This window comes from Vitis riparia, chromosome 18, assembly GCF_004353265.1.
Source record: "Vitis riparia cultivar Riparia Gloire de Montpellier isolate 1030 chromosome 18, EGFV_Vit.rip_1.0, whole genome shotgun sequence".
NCBI lineage: Eukaryota > Viridiplantae > Streptophyta > Magnoliopsida > Vitales > Vitaceae > Vitis > Vitis riparia.
This window is the reverse complement of record NC_048448.1, coordinates 36,413,619-36,432,616: the sequence shown is the minus strand read 5'-3', so window position 1 is coordinate 36,432,616 and position 18,998 is coordinate 36,413,619. Positions and strand designations below refer to the sequence as shown.

At 31.9% G+C, this 18,998-nt stretch overlaps 3 protein-coding genes across 6 annotated transcripts; 1 reads left to right on the top strand and 2 right to left on the bottom strand.

Annotated features, from left to right (window-relative positions):
- Positions 1–682: 682 nt before the first annotated feature.
- Positions 683–4,261, bottom strand: LOC117907689 (protein PARTING DANCERS-like). The gene is made up of 8 exons (XM_034821315.1): positions 4,183–4,261; positions 2,638–2,762; positions 2,472–2,560; positions 1,931–2,026; positions 1,761–1,855; positions 1,641–1,681; positions 1,455–1,538; positions 683–1,004 (listed from the first exon to the last, which is right to left on the bottom strand). Exons 1-8 carry the CDS (start codon positions 4,247–4,249, stop codon positions 855–857), a joined length of 747 nt encoding a protein of 248 aa, XP_034677206.1. The 5' UTR covers positions 4,250–4,261; the 3' UTR covers positions 683–854.
- A 217-nt stretch (positions 4,262–4,478) lies between these two features.
- Positions 4,479–8,649, top strand: LOC117906441. The gene is made up of 4 exons (XM_034819462.1): positions 4,479–4,615; positions 4,705–4,758; positions 5,004–5,055; positions 8,276–8,649. Exons 1-4 carry the CDS (start codon positions 4,515–4,517, stop codon positions 8,504–8,506), a joined length of 438 nt encoding a protein of 145 aa, XP_034675353.1. The 5' UTR covers positions 4,479–4,514; the 3' UTR covers positions 8,507–8,649.
- A 2,015-nt stretch (positions 8,650–10,664) lies between these two features.
- LOC117907779 (disease resistance protein RUN1-like) lies at positions 10,665–17,777 on the bottom strand. Of its 4 annotated transcripts, none has more exons than XR_004650053.1 (7): positions 17,138–17,777; positions 15,729–16,818; positions 15,287–15,595; positions 13,535–15,199; positions 12,824–13,442; positions 11,463–11,530; positions 10,665–10,892 (listed from the first exon to the last, which is right to left on the bottom strand). XR_004650053.1 is itself a non-coding variant. In XM_034821429.1 (6 exons), the coding sequence occupies exons 1-5, from the start codon at positions 17,629–17,631 to the stop codon at positions 12,855–12,857; spliced, it is 4,146 nt and encodes a 1,381-aa protein (XP_034677320.1). In that variant the 5' UTR covers positions 17,632–17,777; the 3' UTR covers positions 10,665–10,892; positions 12,824–12,854. The 4 variants fall into 4 exon arrangements, 1 of the variants encoding a protein (XP_034677320.1); XR_004650052.1 differs by having other exon boundaries at positions 10,665–10,944; positions 11,463–11,518; XR_004650051.1 differs by having other exon boundaries at positions 11,463–11,518.
- Between the last annotated feature and the right edge of the window lie 1,221 nt (positions 17,778–18,998).

Here is an 18,998-nt window from a genome sequence, read left to right as displayed (position 1 = left end):
ACCTTTTTAACGAAAGATAAAAAATTTTAAATGTTAGAAAAATAAAAAATGTTTTCTAAAATCATAATCAAATGGACTCTAAAAATCATTTTTACAAGAATAATTTTTAGATGATGCAATTATTTCACATTTAAAAAAAAATGCATTTTAAATATGAATAAAAGTGTTGTGACAGAAGCATTATTAATAAAAACAGAACAAGTTAAAAACGTTATTAGAGGTATTATTAATAAAACCATTGCAAGTTAAACACGTTTTTCACGGGAATCATCTCCATGCCTTCAGTTTCATTGTAGTATTATTTTGTTTTGTTTTTTTTTTTTTTTTTTTAATTTCAAAGAAATTCTTGGTGGATGGATTTATTATTTCGGTTAAACAAATTCTTGATGACAATTGACAAGTTGGAGCCATTTTCTCTTAACACCTAAGCCTGCTGACACTAATAAATTACTAAGAGCATCCTGGAGAACGTTGAATAATTAATTTTAAAAACTACTTCGAAAATATCTTCCGAAAAAATTCAAAGACGTCTCAGAAGGCGTGTTTGTTCATAGTAAAATACGCAGATCTTGAGAATTGAAAATCTTCTTTCTTTTTGGTGTTCTTAACCCCTAATACTTGATTTATGAACCTAGCTGTGTTATGCCTGCTTCTTCCTCCCCCCTTCCATTGAAAGAAATTATTGGAGAAATCATCATATAGAATTTCAAGTAACTGGTATCATATCACTACTAAGAGAAATGTAGGTGTATTCAAGGGAGAGGGATTCAACAAACTTACAATTTGAGCTGAAGAGACCTTCTCAAGACTGTCACTACTCATTTGAATTCTCATCTGCCTTGTTCTTTCTCCTATCAATTGATTTTTGGACTGAGATAAAACTTTGGATCTCTGAAAAACCTTGTAATCGTCTCCGCCTTGTCAGATGAAAGGTCCGTGTTCTCCAAAATATAATCCTTTGATGCTTTGGCAATTGCTTCGACCGAACCAATGGCTTGATTAAGCTGAACAGAGAAGACAGTTGAAAATTCTTACCTCATGTTTTGTTCTTAGAAAATACTATATAAGACTGAACACTTTGGTGAATCTTAAGTTTCGAACTTGAAAATGCAAAAATTGATATCATATATATAAATACAAAAACATGGGAGCTTCGGCTTTCTTAATATCACCTCTAAGTTACTTCTGAGAACCACAAAATAATTATGGGTTTTCTATTTTCATGAATTTCAAGATTCAGAGATTATGTGGCTGCAATGGTTGTTGGGAAGCCAATGGTTATGAAATTAATGAATGATATAAACATTATGCATTTTCATATTTATTGAATGATTCATGACAAGCCCCTGCAGTAAGGGAAAAACAACTTGACCTGCTGCATATTGAATGCAATCAGGATAAAAAGAAAAAGAAAGAAAAAAACAGAGGTCTGCAGTAGTGTTAAATGATATTACCGAATTTGCATCATGGTTATCAATTCCAGGTATGGAAGTGATTACTCTTAGGAATACGTCCATTTCTTGCACTGATTTCTTCCTCTTTAGAGACAAGAAAGGGTAGATTCAAGTAAGAATAAAGGCTAACAATGACAACAGCAGAGACACACAATTAAAACAAGAGAATAACTTCAATCAACTGACCTCAGCCCTCAATTTGGATATCACATCCTGCCTCTTACATACTGCAATATACAGCACTGAGAATTAAAGAACTACTTGAAAGGAGTTAAGAGATATGAGCTTTAGAGAAGAGGCTTATACCCCCATGGGCATGAGCTATCTTCACGATCTTCTCAAAGCCCATCTCTATGTCTTGAACTGGCACAAATGTAGGCCTTCCAAGCTCCATTCCAAGCCTTCACCAATCACCAACAGCCAAACAGTAATCAGAGACTGGGCGAAAATGCATATTCTAGTTTTGGATGACTCACTTGAAGTAAGAGTGCACAAAAGAATCATTTTGCTCCCTGGTTGAAAGCGTGACGACAATGTAGAGATGTGCAAATTGCTCCTTCAGTTTCTTTACCCTGTATGAATATTGCTCATAGTTATACACAATATTAAAAAAAATGGATTGCCAAAAATTAAATATAAGGTTATATTTGGTTTCTGAAGAATATAAAGAAACGAAATAAATGCTAATAAAAATGGTTTTTTTATATTTGGATGTGATGGAAAAATATGAGGAAAAAAATACAAAGGGAAATGTTGAAAGACTTCCTCCCCATTTTCCTTAAATAAAGGTGATGAAAGTATGGAGAAGGTGTATTTGCCAACAATTTAATTTTTTTTTCCAAATTTTCTTCACCTTTTTCTTTCTTGATATTTTTCCTCTCAGTTTTCTTTCCCCTTAAACTTTCCAAGAATCAAATATAGCCTAAGAGTTACTTAGTGTACTGTTATCAAATTATAAGACCCATTACTTCAAACAGAGAAAACAAGACACCCAAATAATGAGAAAAGCAAGGCCACCTGCTAAAGGTTGGCAAGTAGTTGTTACCATCCCAGTTTGTAACAAAAACAAAGGCCACTGATAAACCACCACAGTTGAAAATGAAATCCTACAAATGAAAAATCTCAAAAAAATCAGTGAGAGAACCACTAAATACATAGAAGACAGGCAAAGGAAGAGAGTTACAGGGGCAATCGGGACGAAGTTAAGACGGAAAGAATTTGCTTTGAGGAAGGAGGAGATGAAGTTGATGAATGATGGGTGCTGTTCATCTCTCCATGTGTTCCTCATCATACAAACCCCACCACTTCCTGCATTACACCAAACAATGTTAGCCCCATTCAACCATTATAACAAATCACAGAGTCACCCAACAGGCTTTGTCAATTGTCAGCTCAAACTGCTCAACTTTCAATTTGAAAGGCTAATTTGTACCCCTCAATATCTGTCCCTGTTACTTAAACAATCCTTTTTCATTGTAATGATTAATCTTATAATGAAAAAGAAAACAGTAACTTACAAGTAAGTAGGTCCTATGAATAACTTCCTGTCCATGCAATTGCTTTTGATCCTAAGGAACACACTTTGTGCTCATAGCATATAGATACATATAGTTGGTGGTCTTATTTGGTTAGCCTTTTGTTTTTGGGTTTAGTTGGAAGCCAAAGCTAAAGTCGAAACCAAAGTCACAATTTTTAAAAGTTAATATCATTATTGTTAAAATTTGATTAAACATGAAATAACTTTTTGCATAAGCCACGATCGAGCTTCTACAAGAAGCAACATTTTGTTGGCTTCCATATTAAGCTCTTTCTTAAGCTATAAACTATTGGAACAAATGAACCAAACCGGCATAAAAGTAACATTTTCTTCGCTACCATATTAAGCTCCTTTTTAAGGCATAAGTTCTTTACACAAAATTAACGGATACGGAAGTTCTTATTGAGCTTAAAAAAGAATTTTGGCTTCTCAAAGTCAATCCAAACAGGCCTATATCAAATTGATGGTCCTATTTACCCCATGGAGATCCTCAGTTTTGGTTCTCCAAATATAATCCGGGACTAATTTTCAGTTTTATATAAAATTATATGAAATGCTTTTTGAATGTATTGAAGAAGTAAATGCATGCTAAGGCATTGTGTATCAGCAATCACATCATGTGTAGGAAAAAGATGATCGAAAGCAAACTTCTGATGAGAAATTAAATAAATCAACAAGCACTTTCTGATCAGTAATAATGCAGCAATTTCATACGTAACAGGAAAAAGTGAAAATCAAGTCAGAGAGTTATGTAAATTCAACCTTGTTTCAATAGCTTTGTACTCTCATATGAACAAACACTTTTACACTAAAAGAATGTTTACGGAACCTTCGTTTGGTTGCTGAGAAATAAACTTCAACTATTCCATTCAGTTTCTAAGAGGATATATACATATATAAATCAGAATTTCCTTTTTCATCTTTCAATTTCCGTCACTTCCTCGGCAACCGAAGAGAAAAGAGAATATCGAAATTCAATATCTTTAAACTTTCATATCAACAAACACAGTTTTCCTTCGAAAGGAATGTCTCCGGAACCTTCGTTTGGTTGCTGAAAAATGAACTTCAACTATTTGGTTCAGTTTTTGAGCGATTTTTCTGTTTTCTTATTTCTCTTGGAAACCATTCTTTTCGTTGCTCAATTTCCTTCAGCTTCTCGGTAACCAAACAGAAAGAGAATACGGAAGATACCTGAGCTCGAGACATTTGGAGGATTCTGAGCCGTTGGATCTCTGCAAATTGCTTTGAAATTCGCCATTTTCGCAATGAGATTATGAGACGAGAAATGAAAATGAAATGGAATTCAAAATTTCGAATAATCGCAATAAATGGGGATCGAAATTTCTGTTTATTTCCCAAAGACCCACTTCTTCTGTTTTTTGTTTTCATCCATACCCTTATGCCATGTTGGACACTTAATTTTGCCACGTGGAAAAATAAATTTCCACATCGAAAAGGATTGAAAAAAAAAAAAAAACACTCTTCTCCTTTGAAGTGGCTTTATCGTTGGTACTAGCAAAGGGATGACTATGGAGCCCGAAATCTCAATTTCCACCTCCAACTCCAAACCTCCTTCCAAGCCTTCTTCCAAACGTCTACTCTTCGATCGCCGTTACGGTTGGGTGTAATGCTTTCATTTCTCTTTTCTCAAAGTGATTTTACCATTTAAAGCTTTCGATTTTCATTTCGTTTTGATTTCATTTTCTTTCTCAGATTCGACGAATGGAAAGATCCATCCCAAGAAGCACTTTCCGGCGGCCGAGGCATGTGAGTTTCCCCCCATTTTCTGACCTATCAAACATTAATTACTCATTTAATCTTTTTTGGTACATGTTCTCGAACGGTGCTTTAGGGATTAAGTTATACACTTTTTATTTTATTTGATTTGATTTTTATTTTTTCATACATTTTCATAGCAATCAAACGGAGTTGTCGTATGAAGGAATGAGTTTATTTTTATTACCATATTATTTTGGCTAGTATATTAATTTTTGTTTCCTTGGAAATATTAGGTTTTGTATATTGCCATTGGCGACAGCTTTACTGAAGATGGCTTCGCAATCGGTACGGTGATGGTTTTGGTTTGTTTTTATTTACTAGTTCTTTTTTTTTTTTTTTTTTGTTTTAGTTGGATGCTTGGTCGCTAAGAAAATTTGTGGCCTTACAAAATTTTCTTTCTCTGTGTTTGGCTTGAAGAAAGCTATAGAAGTCAATTTCACTCAGATATTTTGTTGAATTCACTTTAGTTCTCCGTTTTGTTGTGAATCAGAAGACCATGAAATTATTAGGATGTAACTGTCCCCTGGTTTCTCAACACCCAAAAACAGAGAAAAGATAGTGGCAAATAGAAAAGTTTTCTTTCATCTACTTTATTTACTAGCAATTAAGGATGGCATTTCGATAATTCTCTTGAATAACCTGCATTCACATATGACGTAAATTTCCTTCAAGTATACTACTTTGGTGGAAAGTTTATTGTTGAGAAGAAAAAGAAGAACACAAGAGAAGGAGATTTTATGAAAAAGAAGAATTAGTTAATGTTGTCAGCTAGGGAAAAAAGCATGTTTTTACTGTGGACATAAGACCCATTTAAGAGTAAAGATCCCCTTCTTTGTGAAGATATTAAATAGAGGATTTAACCTAAGGCTTCAAGAAAAGGGCAAGCAGTGTAGGATTAGTGGTTTGTTCTCAATGATTCCTCAGCTTCTGTTGGCTCAGAGAACAAAAAGGACATGCTAGTAGATGGTCTTCTTATAAGGATTCAATGCCTAATTAACTTGTATTTGTGAGATTGGGCTGGTTAACATTTTTGGATTCCTTTTCTCTTGGTTTTTCTTGAGTATATTAACCAAAGAAATATTCATTCTCTGAGTCCCCTGAGAATAAAGTAATCCATAATGCATTTCGCTTCCAAGAAAGGTGCCTCAGTTAAGCAAGGCACTTTATCTGTGCCTTTGTTTGGCTAGGGTGCTTTCAAATTTTCAATAACACTGGCTAATATGAGCTAATAAGATTTTGTCATTGGCACCATTCTTATCTCAGATTAGGACCACTAATGCTGACTCTGGTGGCTTATAACCCTTCTCAGGTTTCTACCATTTCTTTTTTCACAAGGCTTAGATCCTTCAAAGACCAAGTATGATTTTGTTTTTTTCTAGGATTATACTAAGATGTAGGGATGAAAATTTCATGAAATATTGTGAAAATATCACTGAAATGTGAATTTTTGGTTGTTTTGAAATCAAAGTAATGGAATTTTCAGTTGTTGTGAAAACAAAGTAATGGAAAGAATTTTGTCTAGTTGATAACTGATGGGTTTTTCGCGAATCTATCACAATTGTATTGATATTTGACTGATTTGACTGTTTTTTTCCAATATTTTGGCAATTTTATCAATATGCATTGCCACATCAGTATAATGCATCTCAAATTGCTTAAAATTAAAGTGAGAGTTGAGGGCCTCGAATCCCTACCCTTCAACAAGGAAAGTCTTGGCTAATTCTGTGGGCCCAACTTTGTTGTTATATATATATATGCTTTGGTTGTGTCCTAAACCAAATAATTTTATATTCATGCAAAAAATGAAATATATATATTTTTTTATAGATAAAGAAAATGATATATTAAAAAGAGGCGCCAAAAAAGTGACTAAGGTATACATAACCTATACATATACACCCACCGCCAAAAAGGCCCAAAACAGGAGGAAGATGTACAAAATAGGAAGGGTTCCAACAATCTCAACAAGAGCCCAACTAATAAAAAAAACTAACTAGAGTTTGAGGACAATCATCTATAATAATTTTTTTTTTAATTTTTTAATTTTTAAATTTTTAACTTTATTTTAAAATCTTTGTATTTGTAGTTAAATACAAGAGAAACATGAACTTCTAAATAAGATTATAAACATTTTAAAATAAAAAATAATCATATATATACATTCTTAAATACATCAAAACTAGGTAGATAATCATTTTAGTAGTAAATGCATTTTCAAGTACTGCATGTTATTGCTCAAAGTCACAAATTTTATCACGCAAATATTATTTTTCTTAAACAAATTTAATATATGTATTGTTATCTTGGAATTTTTTCTAATATTTCTATGAGTTTTAATTAATTTTTGTTCCATTGATATGGAATTATTTTTTTTTGAAATTTATTCTAAGATTTCCAAAATTTTTATGAAATCCAGTCCCCGACATTCCATCTGTTTCCAATATTTTCGTCCTTGTTAAGATGTTTACTCTTTTTATTTTTATTTTTTCCTTTCCTCGAGGAGTGACTGACGAGCTGTTATATTTAATTTTTAAAGCTTGAACCAGTGATTGCCTACTGTTTTGTTGGTTTTAGGGTGCTGTGTAAGTGAAGGGTTTTGAAGTGCTGACTTATCAGGGTTTTAATTTAAAGTGTAATTTAGAAACTGGCTAAATGTTAATAATGCATGACTGGTATAAAATGCCATAATTTGGTTTAGCGTTTATTATCTAGAGGCTCACTGCACTTCTTTGTTTTTTTTGTTTGTTTTACTATAAAGCTTCTTAAAAGGCAATGATGAATGTGAAGGTTGATTTGGTGGGTTATCTTTTCCTTTATCGTATTGATTGAGATTTTGGTTTTAATAATATTTAGTCTGGTTAATTTGGGTTTTTTCCCATTCGGTTAGTAGTATATATATATATATATATATATATATATACATATTAATTTTTATATCTAAATAGGTAAAATAATATAATATATATTCTATCACATTAAGAGTGCTCAATTGGGGTACACATGTAGGGTACATGTCATACGACTATCAAGAAATGGGAAGAGAAAAGCAGAGAAGCAACAATAGAACTTGCTCTAGGCTACACGTATTGTTGATGAACCCAAAACAATCATCTAACTGGGCAACCTTTCTTCCAACCAAACAAATAAGTATCTCAATATATTTCCTTTAGTTTTTGTGTTGGCTTTTGCAAAACTACCCCAACCCTCATCCAAAGTAAAGGTTGATTATGCCAGGTAAGCATGTAACAGGTTTAGGAATGGTCTGTATGCCTGCTTTTCTATTACTTATTATTATTTTTTTTTATGCTGTCTTCTTTTTGTTTTGTCTAATAGAGTTATACCTTGTGCACTCTTATTTTCTTGCTATGTCTTACTTTCTTCAGGATAGAATGCGTAAGAATTTTGAATGCTTTTCTATTTTGAACTTTGGTTTTGGAAGTAAACATTTATAGACCTCACCAGAAAGAGCTTTTCACTAATTTGTTTTGCCATTGCCATCTCACAGATTAACCTTGCAGCAAACACTGCGGTTAAAGTTCTTGAAAGGCCAAACCTTCTATCACCACAGGAACTGAAAGCTAGTTTTGATGATCGATTTCACAAATTTATGTCTTCGATACAAAAACCAGAATTCAACTTGTTCGCCATCAAAGGAAATTCGACATTGCATGCTACTGAGTCCTCCTCACATCCACATGCAAGAAGCAGTGAGTCACAAATGGCTAGTACAACTTAAGTTTACAAATTTGTGTAGCACAATATCAATTTTGTTGTGTATTGGATTGATATCGGGCATGTAAACGGTTTTGATTATGTGGCATTGGTTATTATAATGATGGAGATGGTGAATCTAATTTTGATAGTGTCTTCTATCTCAAATGATGGTTGAAGGGTCTGTATTTATTGGATCAGATTCTTTATTAGTTAAATTTGTAGATCCCAATAGCATGAACATAAAGTATCACCATACATTCGATATCAATTCTTCTACTTGTATGAGGTATTCCAGAATGGGTTATTTGACTTGGCAATGAATCTCAGTTATTAAGAATGTACAAGTTAGAGAAACCATTGAAGCACTTAGTTTTTCTTAGAAAGAAATGGCTGATTGATTTTCAGAGTTAATTGTTGTATTTTGGATTCTTTTCTTGGATCTTAACTTTTCCCCTATTCTTTGAAAATGTGTACCATTTCAGCTGGAGTAATTCTATTTTGGATCTCGCCTGATCTTTCGCAATGATCTCACATGTGGTTCATGTTATTTTTGTTTATTTATTTACTTATTTACTTAAAGATTCTGTGGACCTTATAGTTGAATTCATGTCTTTTATTTTATTTTTATTTTTTTTCTAACATTATATTAAAGATTTAGAGGAAAACTAATACGGACACAGAAGCAAATTATGGTGGTGATCTCCTTTGTAGGTGTTTGATTGATGTGTTTCTTAATTTGCTTTATGGGAAATGAGACTGTCAAGTTTCTCTAAGAGAAGGGGCTTCCTCTACTCTTGCTCTCTTGGAGAACTTTATTTTAATGTTATTATCTTTTTTCCTAAAGTAGATGGGATCCTAAGTTTGAATAGCTTGTAAGGTGGAATGGTGCCTTTCTTCTGATGTGATCTAATTTTCCAGTAGAAGTTCATCAAAGGATAACTGCTGCCACAAACATAGAGCTGGGTACCGAGTTAGAGTCCACAGGTATCAAAAGGGTGCCTGGGGACCTTGTAGAGAGTTTATGTCATTTGGTAGTTGAAGTAGCCGGCTATGTGTCTACTACCATTGAATTACCAAGGATTTGGATCAGAACTTGTAGAGAGTTGCAAGGACTTGCGTCACTCTTTTTTGATCCTTTTGCCTGACACCCTTTGTATACTTTCTGTGTAATTTCGTGCACATCTTTTGTAGTTCACTTTGTGCATTTTTATTCTTCAATATATATATATATATATATATATATATATATATATATATATATATATGTATTTCTTACATTCTTTTCAAAAGAGTTAGGAAGTGTGCTTAATCCAGGTAACTCATTTAGCACATGAGGCTGGGGGCATTATTTTGTTTCGTAGCAAGAGGTCATCTCTCTCTCAAAAGACTACAAAATTTCAAACATATATGTAATAAAATATATGTTACAAAATATCTCTATTTCTTGTTAGAGAAATGCCAAAAAAAAAAAAAAAAAAATCTTAGGAACTCCTTTCTTACTCTACTTTATACTAATTCAACATTTATAATGTCATTACTTATAATTTAGAATAATGGTTTTTTTAGTACTTAATTTTCAATTTTATCAAACACTAGTATTAAAATTATGATGTATTTACACTTATTATAAGAAAAGAAATATATATATAAAAAAAATGGGTTAAACAAGTTGAGTAATGAAACTTGGACATGACTAAGCCCTATAAACATTCCTCACAATTCAAGTATTAAAATGTAGTCATATTGGTATATTTTATTTAAATTCCTTTTATTATTCAACATATTTTCCCTTCTTTTAGTGATATGAAATAGGTGCATTAAATGTTTCATGAGACAAAAATAATAAGAACAAGATAAAAATGACCTTATAAATAATTTAAAATAGGTGCATAAAAATGGTCATCAAACAAAATAATGTTTGGATTTAACAAAATGATTTTTGCAGTTTAGGTTTAAGAGATTTTAAACTAGAGCTATCAAAGATAAGATTTAACGATACTAGTTGAGATTATGATAACAATTTTTTTTATAATATTTGGATAATATATCTCTTTTCATACGACACTACAAAATAATTTGCACCATAATTAAAACACAGTAAAAGAATTTAAGCTAGTTTGTTCACTATGCATATGATCACAATAGATAAATGAAGATAATTTATCAATGTGTCAAAGTCATTCTTAAAAGCACTTGTGAATAACTTCAAATAAATAAAATTATTCATACCTAAAAACATACAAATTCAAATCCACAATTCAAATTATCCATGCTTAAAAACATACAAATTAAAATCCACAATCCAAACAAAGAGTCTCTTTTATCGTATTCTCATTCTGGTTCAATACTGCATCTCTGCCACCACTTCCAATTCCAGGACCAATAGTTAGTCATGTTTCCTCAGCATCCTGACCAACGACAACGATTAGTCATGGTTCCACGAGTATATCATAATGTCATCTTTAAAAATAAAGAAAAGTAAGATCAAAATAAATATTAACCCATGCTTATAAGATAATTGTGCAATTTGAAAAACATATGATAATCGTTTGGCCTACCAATTCATAAATCAAGCTCTAAATAAAAATTTAAGTTAATTCAAACAAAAATTTTGGCCTACCAAAATAGCTATTGTAATATGATCTTTCTTTTTAAATTCAATAATTCATTCCGAAGATAAAGCTTTGATAGGGTCCTAAGATATTTATTAGAAAAAATAAAGGAGTTTTAAACTTAGACCTAAGAATATGGGATCTCCAAATTTTGTAAAATTTTGGGATAATTAAAAACAAATAAATTAAAATAAAAGCAAAAAAAGAAAAAAAAAAAAAAAAGAGAGAAGAAAAAATAGAACCTATTTGAATGACTTGACCATCTAATCCCATATCAAACTTCATATTCTTCCAAGCATGTAATCATATTAAAAATTGTCGTAAATATTTTAATATTCAATAAAACCAAAGACTGAGAAGACATACCTTGCTAAGTAGAGTTTGAAACTAGAGATGTCTTCATTTTTTCTGATTTGATTTCTCTGCATAAGAACCTTTTTATTTTATTGTAATGACTTAATAACACAAATAGAATCTCATAACTTTTAATATATTGTAATGACTAAATAAAATAAAAAATACAAATATAAAATGAGAAGCATATAAGTTATATGTTTCAAACTATTTCGGTATGGCCTCAAAGCAGTGGTGAAGTAGATAGGTAGGGGCAAATTAAGTTAAAAAAAAACAAGCAAAAATTAAAAAGAAACATGAATTGTAATAAACATACAAATTTTTTTATATTTCGTGATCATTCAACAAAACATATGATTACTTATATTAGTTATGAAACAAAAAATAAAAAATAAAAAATGGAACAAAAAAAAAAAGAAACGTTTTAATTATTGATATTGATTGTGAAAGAAAAAAACTATGAAGTATGAAATGATTAAAAAAAAAAAAGTTGATAATTTTAAATTTGATTTAAAAATTAATAAAAATTCAAGCAATATTTTCATAGGATTTTTTTTTTTTAAAGAAAGCAAGAAATGTGATCATAAATTTTTAAAATTTTTACATTTTTTAGCAAAACTTTAAAAATTCAACAATTTTAGAAATAAATTTTAAGCATCTTTTAAATAATTAAATTGATAAAATTTTATTCAAAACTTGTTTCTAACAATATAATATAAATGTAGCACCATCATTATCAATAGCAAATTAGTTGCCACATGAATAATCCTAAAAACTTAGGTATTTTAAAAATCTTAGAGTCAACCAAAACAACCTACCACTAAGAAAATTGTTTAATAAAACATAAATTATTTAAATAAAAATAAAAATTTATCAACAATTAAGTAGAATATAATCTAAATAATCTATCTAGTATATTTTTTTTCTCTCATACAAAATGATTTTCTTTTTCTTTTTTCTCATACAAAAATCATTTTCTTAGGAGCCGAACAAAGCTTGTACTTTTGATTTTATTTTTTTAAAATTCCTAAATAAATAAAAAGATATTTTGCGCCAAGCCCACCGGCCCTAAGTCATGCTCTCACCTTTTAGGTTGTTTATAGATGGATCCCATAATCAATCAATTTAAGAAACGTATCATAATTGTTAAGCTCTACACATATAATTTTACCCTCTAAATTGCATGACTTCCTTTTAAATTCAATAATCTACTCCAAATAATAAGTTCTAAAATATTTTTTTAGGAAAGAAAAAGAACAAAAAAATAAAAATAAAAATAAAAAATCAGTCACTAGGATATGATTTTAAAAGTTATCTAGATATTTCTTTTTTCACTAATTCCATCTAATAAATAAAAAAGAGAGAAGACATACCTTGCTAGGGTTTAAATAAACTAGAGAATCTTTAATCTCTTGGCTGGGTAATCTCAAGGCTTCCTCTTGACGGCTGAGTGCAATGCATCTGATCTTGGGCGTACAAGAGATGTATCCCACAGCTTTTCACTTTAAAGCATCTGTTATCGCCACACGTAAAAGAGCGACAACGCCATTCATCGAAGAAGCGAGCCTTAACGTTGTTCCACCGACTGGATCGATACAACCGGGGAATTTCAATCTGAGGGACATACGTCACGAAAATTGCTGGATCTGATGTGCTACCACTGCAGTAGGGGTCGTCGTCATATGGTAAACTCCAAATCCGGTAGGTTTTACATTTACAAAAAAACATTATCCAGCCCAGTCGTTCAGATTGATCACCATGGGATATCATCAATTCATAAAGTGGAATACTACCGATTGTTGTATCACATTCATCATCATCATCAAGGGGAACATGATGGAAGAATAAAACAAATCCCAAGAAGTTGTTGTCTTCGTACCAATTCATTGGGAGCTCTATTCTTACTTCCCACCCCATTCTCTGATGGCTTACCCACTCTGGTATTCCACTACTTCCTGGAATGATAAATGTCCCCCGCCAAGAAAATGTTGACTGTAGAAAAAATATCATGTAAATCTCATGTTTTTTATTTTTATTTTATTATCATAAAAAATAAATAAATAATTCTGCCATGAAACTGATACCTGATTTGGTGATTTGAAGCATTTGAGCAGAGAAGACCAAAGTGGACTTGAGAAAGTTTCTGTTTCCAGGCATGGACAACCATGTGCCTCCATCTCTGTTAAACTTGATGGAAGCTCTACAATTTCTTCAAGCATCGGGCAGTGATTCATGTAAAGGGTTGTAAGCTCAAAAAGTTGAGTGATGCCAGCGGGTATGCAACGAATATGGTTTTCACTTACATCTAAAGATATCAGTGAGGATAAGCACCATAAATCACTGGGGATTTCTCCCTCCATCAGATTGCAACCACCTAGATCTAATTGCAATAGGCAACACCGTAGGCTTCTCAAATTGTCAGGCAAGTTATGGAGCTCTGTACAGTTACGAACACGAAGATATGTAAGACGTGTCAAACTACCAATGCTATTGGGAAGAGCCGCAAGGTTCTTACAATTGATCAATTCCAAGGAATCAAGACCTCTCAGGTGTTCAATTGATGATGGCAGCTCTGTTATGCCCGTTTCACGTAAGAAAAGGTGTTTTAATTTTTCCATATCCTCCGTGATCTCTGAAAAAGCCTCTAGATTTGAACAACCATCGATAAAAAGGTTTGTAAGGGATTTCAACCCACATATGTCTGGAAGACTTCTCAAGTTTCTACAATTTTCCAACTTTAATCGATCAAGTCCAGTGAGACGACCTATTGAGCAGGGTAATCCTTTAATAGCAGTTTCGTGTAGACAAAGATCCTGTAGATATCCCATATCTATTTGGATCTCAGGAAGCCTCTCAAGATTTGAGCAACCACCGAGGTCAAGAATTTCAAGAACCGGCAAGCACCCAATGCTATTTGGGAGTTCCTTAATAGCGGTGTGCTTTAAATGAAGCTCACTCAATGATTTCATATTCCACTGGATCTCTGAAAATTTCTCAAAGTTCGAGCAATTTGAGAGGTCAAGTCCTAAAAGAGATTCCAAACATCCAATGCTGCCTGGGAGTTCCTTAATACCACTTTCACATAAAATTAGATGCCATAAATGTCTCATATTGGTAAATACATCTGAAAATTTCTCAAACTTTGAACATTTTTTAAGAGAAAGAATTTCGAGAGAGGTCAAGGACCCAATACTATTTGGGAGTTCCTTAATAGCAGTCTCATCTAAATAAAGACTCCTCAAACATTTCATATTCCCTCTTATCTCCGGGAATTTCTCAAATTTTGAGCAATTTGAGAGGTCAAGAATTTCAAGAGATTCCAAATACGTAATTGTATCTGGAAATTTCTCAAACTCTAAACAATTGGAGAGATTAAGGACTTTAAGAGAGAATAAATTCACAATGCTACTTGGTAGCGCTTTAATCCCACTCTTGTTTAAATAAAGTTCCTTCAAATGTTCCATATTCCCATGGATGTTAGGAATCTTCTTCAACTTTCGACATTGATTGAGATAAAGGACTTCAAGAGATTCAAACTTCTTGTTAGTTGGAAAGCTTTGGAGCTGCTCACATCCTCCTAAATTCAAGTAAGTCAATCGTTTGAGATCGCCAATAGATGAATGAAGTTCACACAAACTTGTACAACCTTCAAGATTCAGTCTCTCCAAATTCGGCATGCTTGAGAATTCTGGCATTTCGACAAGCTGTTTTGAGTTACTTAAATCAATGCCCTTTAGTTTTCCAAGACACTGTAACAAAAAACATTCTTTTAATTAAAAAAATTTCTTCTACTTGAAAATTATTATAAAGAAAAGAACGTTAAATAATGATCATACCTTATTCCCCTTCCAAAGCCTTTTTATGTTGCTAGACTTCAAGTTGATTTCAATAAGCTCCCCTCCATAAAAACTTGAAGGTAAAGACCTCAAAGTGCATCTTTGCCAATGAAGATATCTCAAATTATGAGGAAATTCAAAATCGTTAGGAAGATGCACTTTATACTCCTCTCTTGTCAAACCATCATGATCATTGCAATAGATTTTAAGCAACCTAAGTTTCTTCATCTTAGCAAACACTTTTGTATTGAACTGTATTTCTTTTGATCTAGACAAGTCCAAAGATATGGTTTGAATATTTTTCATCCCCTGGAAAAACAATAATGAAAAATAAGGGAACAACACAAGATAAAAATCCTAACTACAATTATATAGACAATTAACCACTAAAAAAATTGATTATAAATATTTAAATAACTATATTTAGGCATTTAATTCGTACCTCTTGTCTAGAAAATGCATCATAAATATCATCAGCATCCCACAATCTACTCCATTTGTGGGGCTCTCCAGGACATTTTTCCCGAACAATTGCCCAACCCATTTCTTGTATCAAGTCATGCATTTGTACGAGGTTGTTTAGTCTAGTTACTAGACATCTATCACAAAGATCTTTTATGTTGATTGTTGGATCTAAGTTGCAACCGTCTAATATTCTTGACACGAAATCTTCGCATTCACCCTTGAAAAAACATGCAATGTCCAAGAAAACCCTCTGTTGAGAATCATCAAGCCCATCAAAACTTATTCTAAGCACATCATTAATTTTCTTGCTAGGGTTTTTTTTCAATTTATTCAATGCGCTTTCCCATTGTTCTATTGTCATGTCTCGAAGAGAAGAACCTAGAACTTTAAGGGCCAAAGGGAGACCTTGAGCATATTTTACCAAGCGATTTGAGAGGTCAAAATAACCTGTTGTAGGAACTTTTTGTTTAAAGGCATGTTGGCTGAAGAGTTGAAGAGCTTCCCTATTATGTAATCCTGTAGCCTCATATGATTTAGTCACTCCATACTCAACCAACAGATGTCGGTTTCTGGTTGTAATGATAATTCTACTTCTTGGACCAAACCATTTAGGACTTTCAGCCAATAACTTTAATTGCTCCAAATCATCAACATCGTCAATAACAATAAGAACTTTTTTTGAGTGGAGTCTGCGCGTTATTATATTGATCCCTTCATTGGTATCACTAAACTCTACTTCTTGGCCCACTATACCACGAAGAAGTTGTTTTTGTAGTTGAAGTTGACAACCATTTTTGGATCTCACTCTGACATCTTGGAGGAAGCAAGCACCATCGAATTGACATTGAATTTCGTTATAAACAATCTTGGCAATGGTAGTTTTACCAATTCCGCCAGTTCCATAGATCCCAACCACAAGAACGTCATTCGAGTGATTATTTAACAATAATTTAAACACTCCTAGGCGAGAATCTATCCCAACTATATCATCGTCAATATGCAAAAGCTTGGGATTCAATCTTTTACAAATCCCGTTAGTAATTTCCTCAATATGCTTTGACTCATACCTGCCCATTATAAAGTACAATGTGACACTTCATGAGTTATAATGAATTGCAAAAGATAACAAATATGAAGCAAATTTAGTGATATTCACTTGATTTTGTCAATATAACAGAAGTAAGGGCATAAAAGATGTAAAAAGTATTAAAAGAACCCAATATATTGAACATTTTACACATAATGAGAAGACAACAAGTTTTGAGCCTACTATTAATAACATCACAAAGCAAGCTGTACTATACAAAATTATTAACTTGATTTAAGACAACTAAATCCTGATAAGTTAATTAAATCAAAAGCACAAATTAAGGAAGTTGAAGTTACCCATCATTCACATGGAAACCACTTAGATTGCTTGCTTTGGTCAAGGAATCCTTCCACCTTTGCACCTTCTTCTCATCTACATTTCTTTCGTGAATGGAAAATGCCTCTCCGAAGCTCCCTGTTTGCTTTCGCACATCGGAAGGATCCACGTGGTAGAACACCGGAAAGACTATTTGTTCCATTTCTTCCCTGCACTCCATGATCTTCGCTAACTCATCCAAACACCACTTGGAATGCGCATAGTCTTTTGAGAACACAACTATGGAAATTCTTGATTTTTCAATAGTTGTTAAAAGTTCTGATTTAATCTCCTCTCCTCTTTCAAGTCGATCGTCTCTGAAAGTGTTAATCCCCATCCGATCCAAATTTACGAATAAATGATCCGTAAAATTGTAGCGGGTGTCTTCACCTCTAAAACTCAAGAACACATCGAAGTCATATTGACGGATTGAGGTAGAAGAAGAAGAAGAGGGTTTTTGGGTAGAGGAAGCCATTGTTGGAGAGTTTCTGGATGAAAGCTTAAAGAGAGTTGAGGATTAACTTGTGGTCAGTCAATAGACTCAATACTTGATATCCCCTACGGCATCTTTGGGTCCTAATCGATTGTCCCAACACATGCAAGCAGGTGATCCTTTTCCCATTTTGTGGGGTCCTAATGCATAAGCATGTGAAGGAGTAATGAGTGGGGAGGTCGGTGGCTTTTAAAAAAAATATAAAGAAAGACCCACCCACCGGCCACCACAAACCCACTATGGCCATTGGCCCTTTCCCTTTGACCCAGTCAAAGCCTTTCAATACAATTGCCATAAGTCCTTTCCTTGAAATTTCAAACTTTTGGTATTCCTTTGACCAGTCAAAGCCTTTCGATATTACTGCCATGAGTCCTTTCCCCTATTAGGATCCAACCCAATATCCCGTATGAAAGCAAACTTCCGAACCAATCAAGTAATTTAATACATAGTTTATTCCTCCCTTCTATATTTTAACATAAATTAAATTAATTTTAATAATTTTATTTTTCGCATTCTATTTAATATATTATTAAAAATATTAAAAATATCATAATAATCTTAGCAATTAACTTGGATATAAAATTATTAATATTTTAAAACATAAAAATATGTATATATTATTATTTCTTTTATGTCTTAAATAAATAACATTTTAAACACGATGATTAAAAACATAAAATTTTAATAAATTAATTTATTTTAATTGTCTTATTATTAAATTTTATTTAACTTATTGTAAAAATGTATAAATCCTCATAATGATATTTAAAAAAATGATTTTTATATGTTTTTTGTATGATATTTAGATACTACAGAAAATGTGGAACATAGGTTAAGAGATGAAAAAAAATATTTCAAATATTATTTCTCTTAATAATATAAAAGTAATTATTTTTTAAAAAAAGTTGAAAAATGAATGGTTTATTGTACAACCGCTCTTCTCAAAATATATATTATATATAAAGTAGGAAGTTGAAACTTCTTGTGACCTTTTCAATATGGTTTTATAGTTTTTATACAACTACACCGTATATTTGGGTATTTGGAAATGGCAACATTAAACTGAAATTTCCATTAAAAATTAAATTACACTATATGAACTTAGAAAACTATCAAAAACTCTAAAAATATTAAAGCCATTATAAATTTTATTCATTTTTTTTTAGAAATAAAACCATTATGGATTTTATTTTATTTGAATATATTAAATCACTTTTTAAATAAATTTTAAAATGAAAAAGTTTATTTTGTTTAGAGTTCTTAATTAATTTATCAGATAAACTTTAAAATTAAGAATTGTTTATTTTTTATCTTAAAATATAAGGTTTCTTTCAAAATTTTAAAACCAT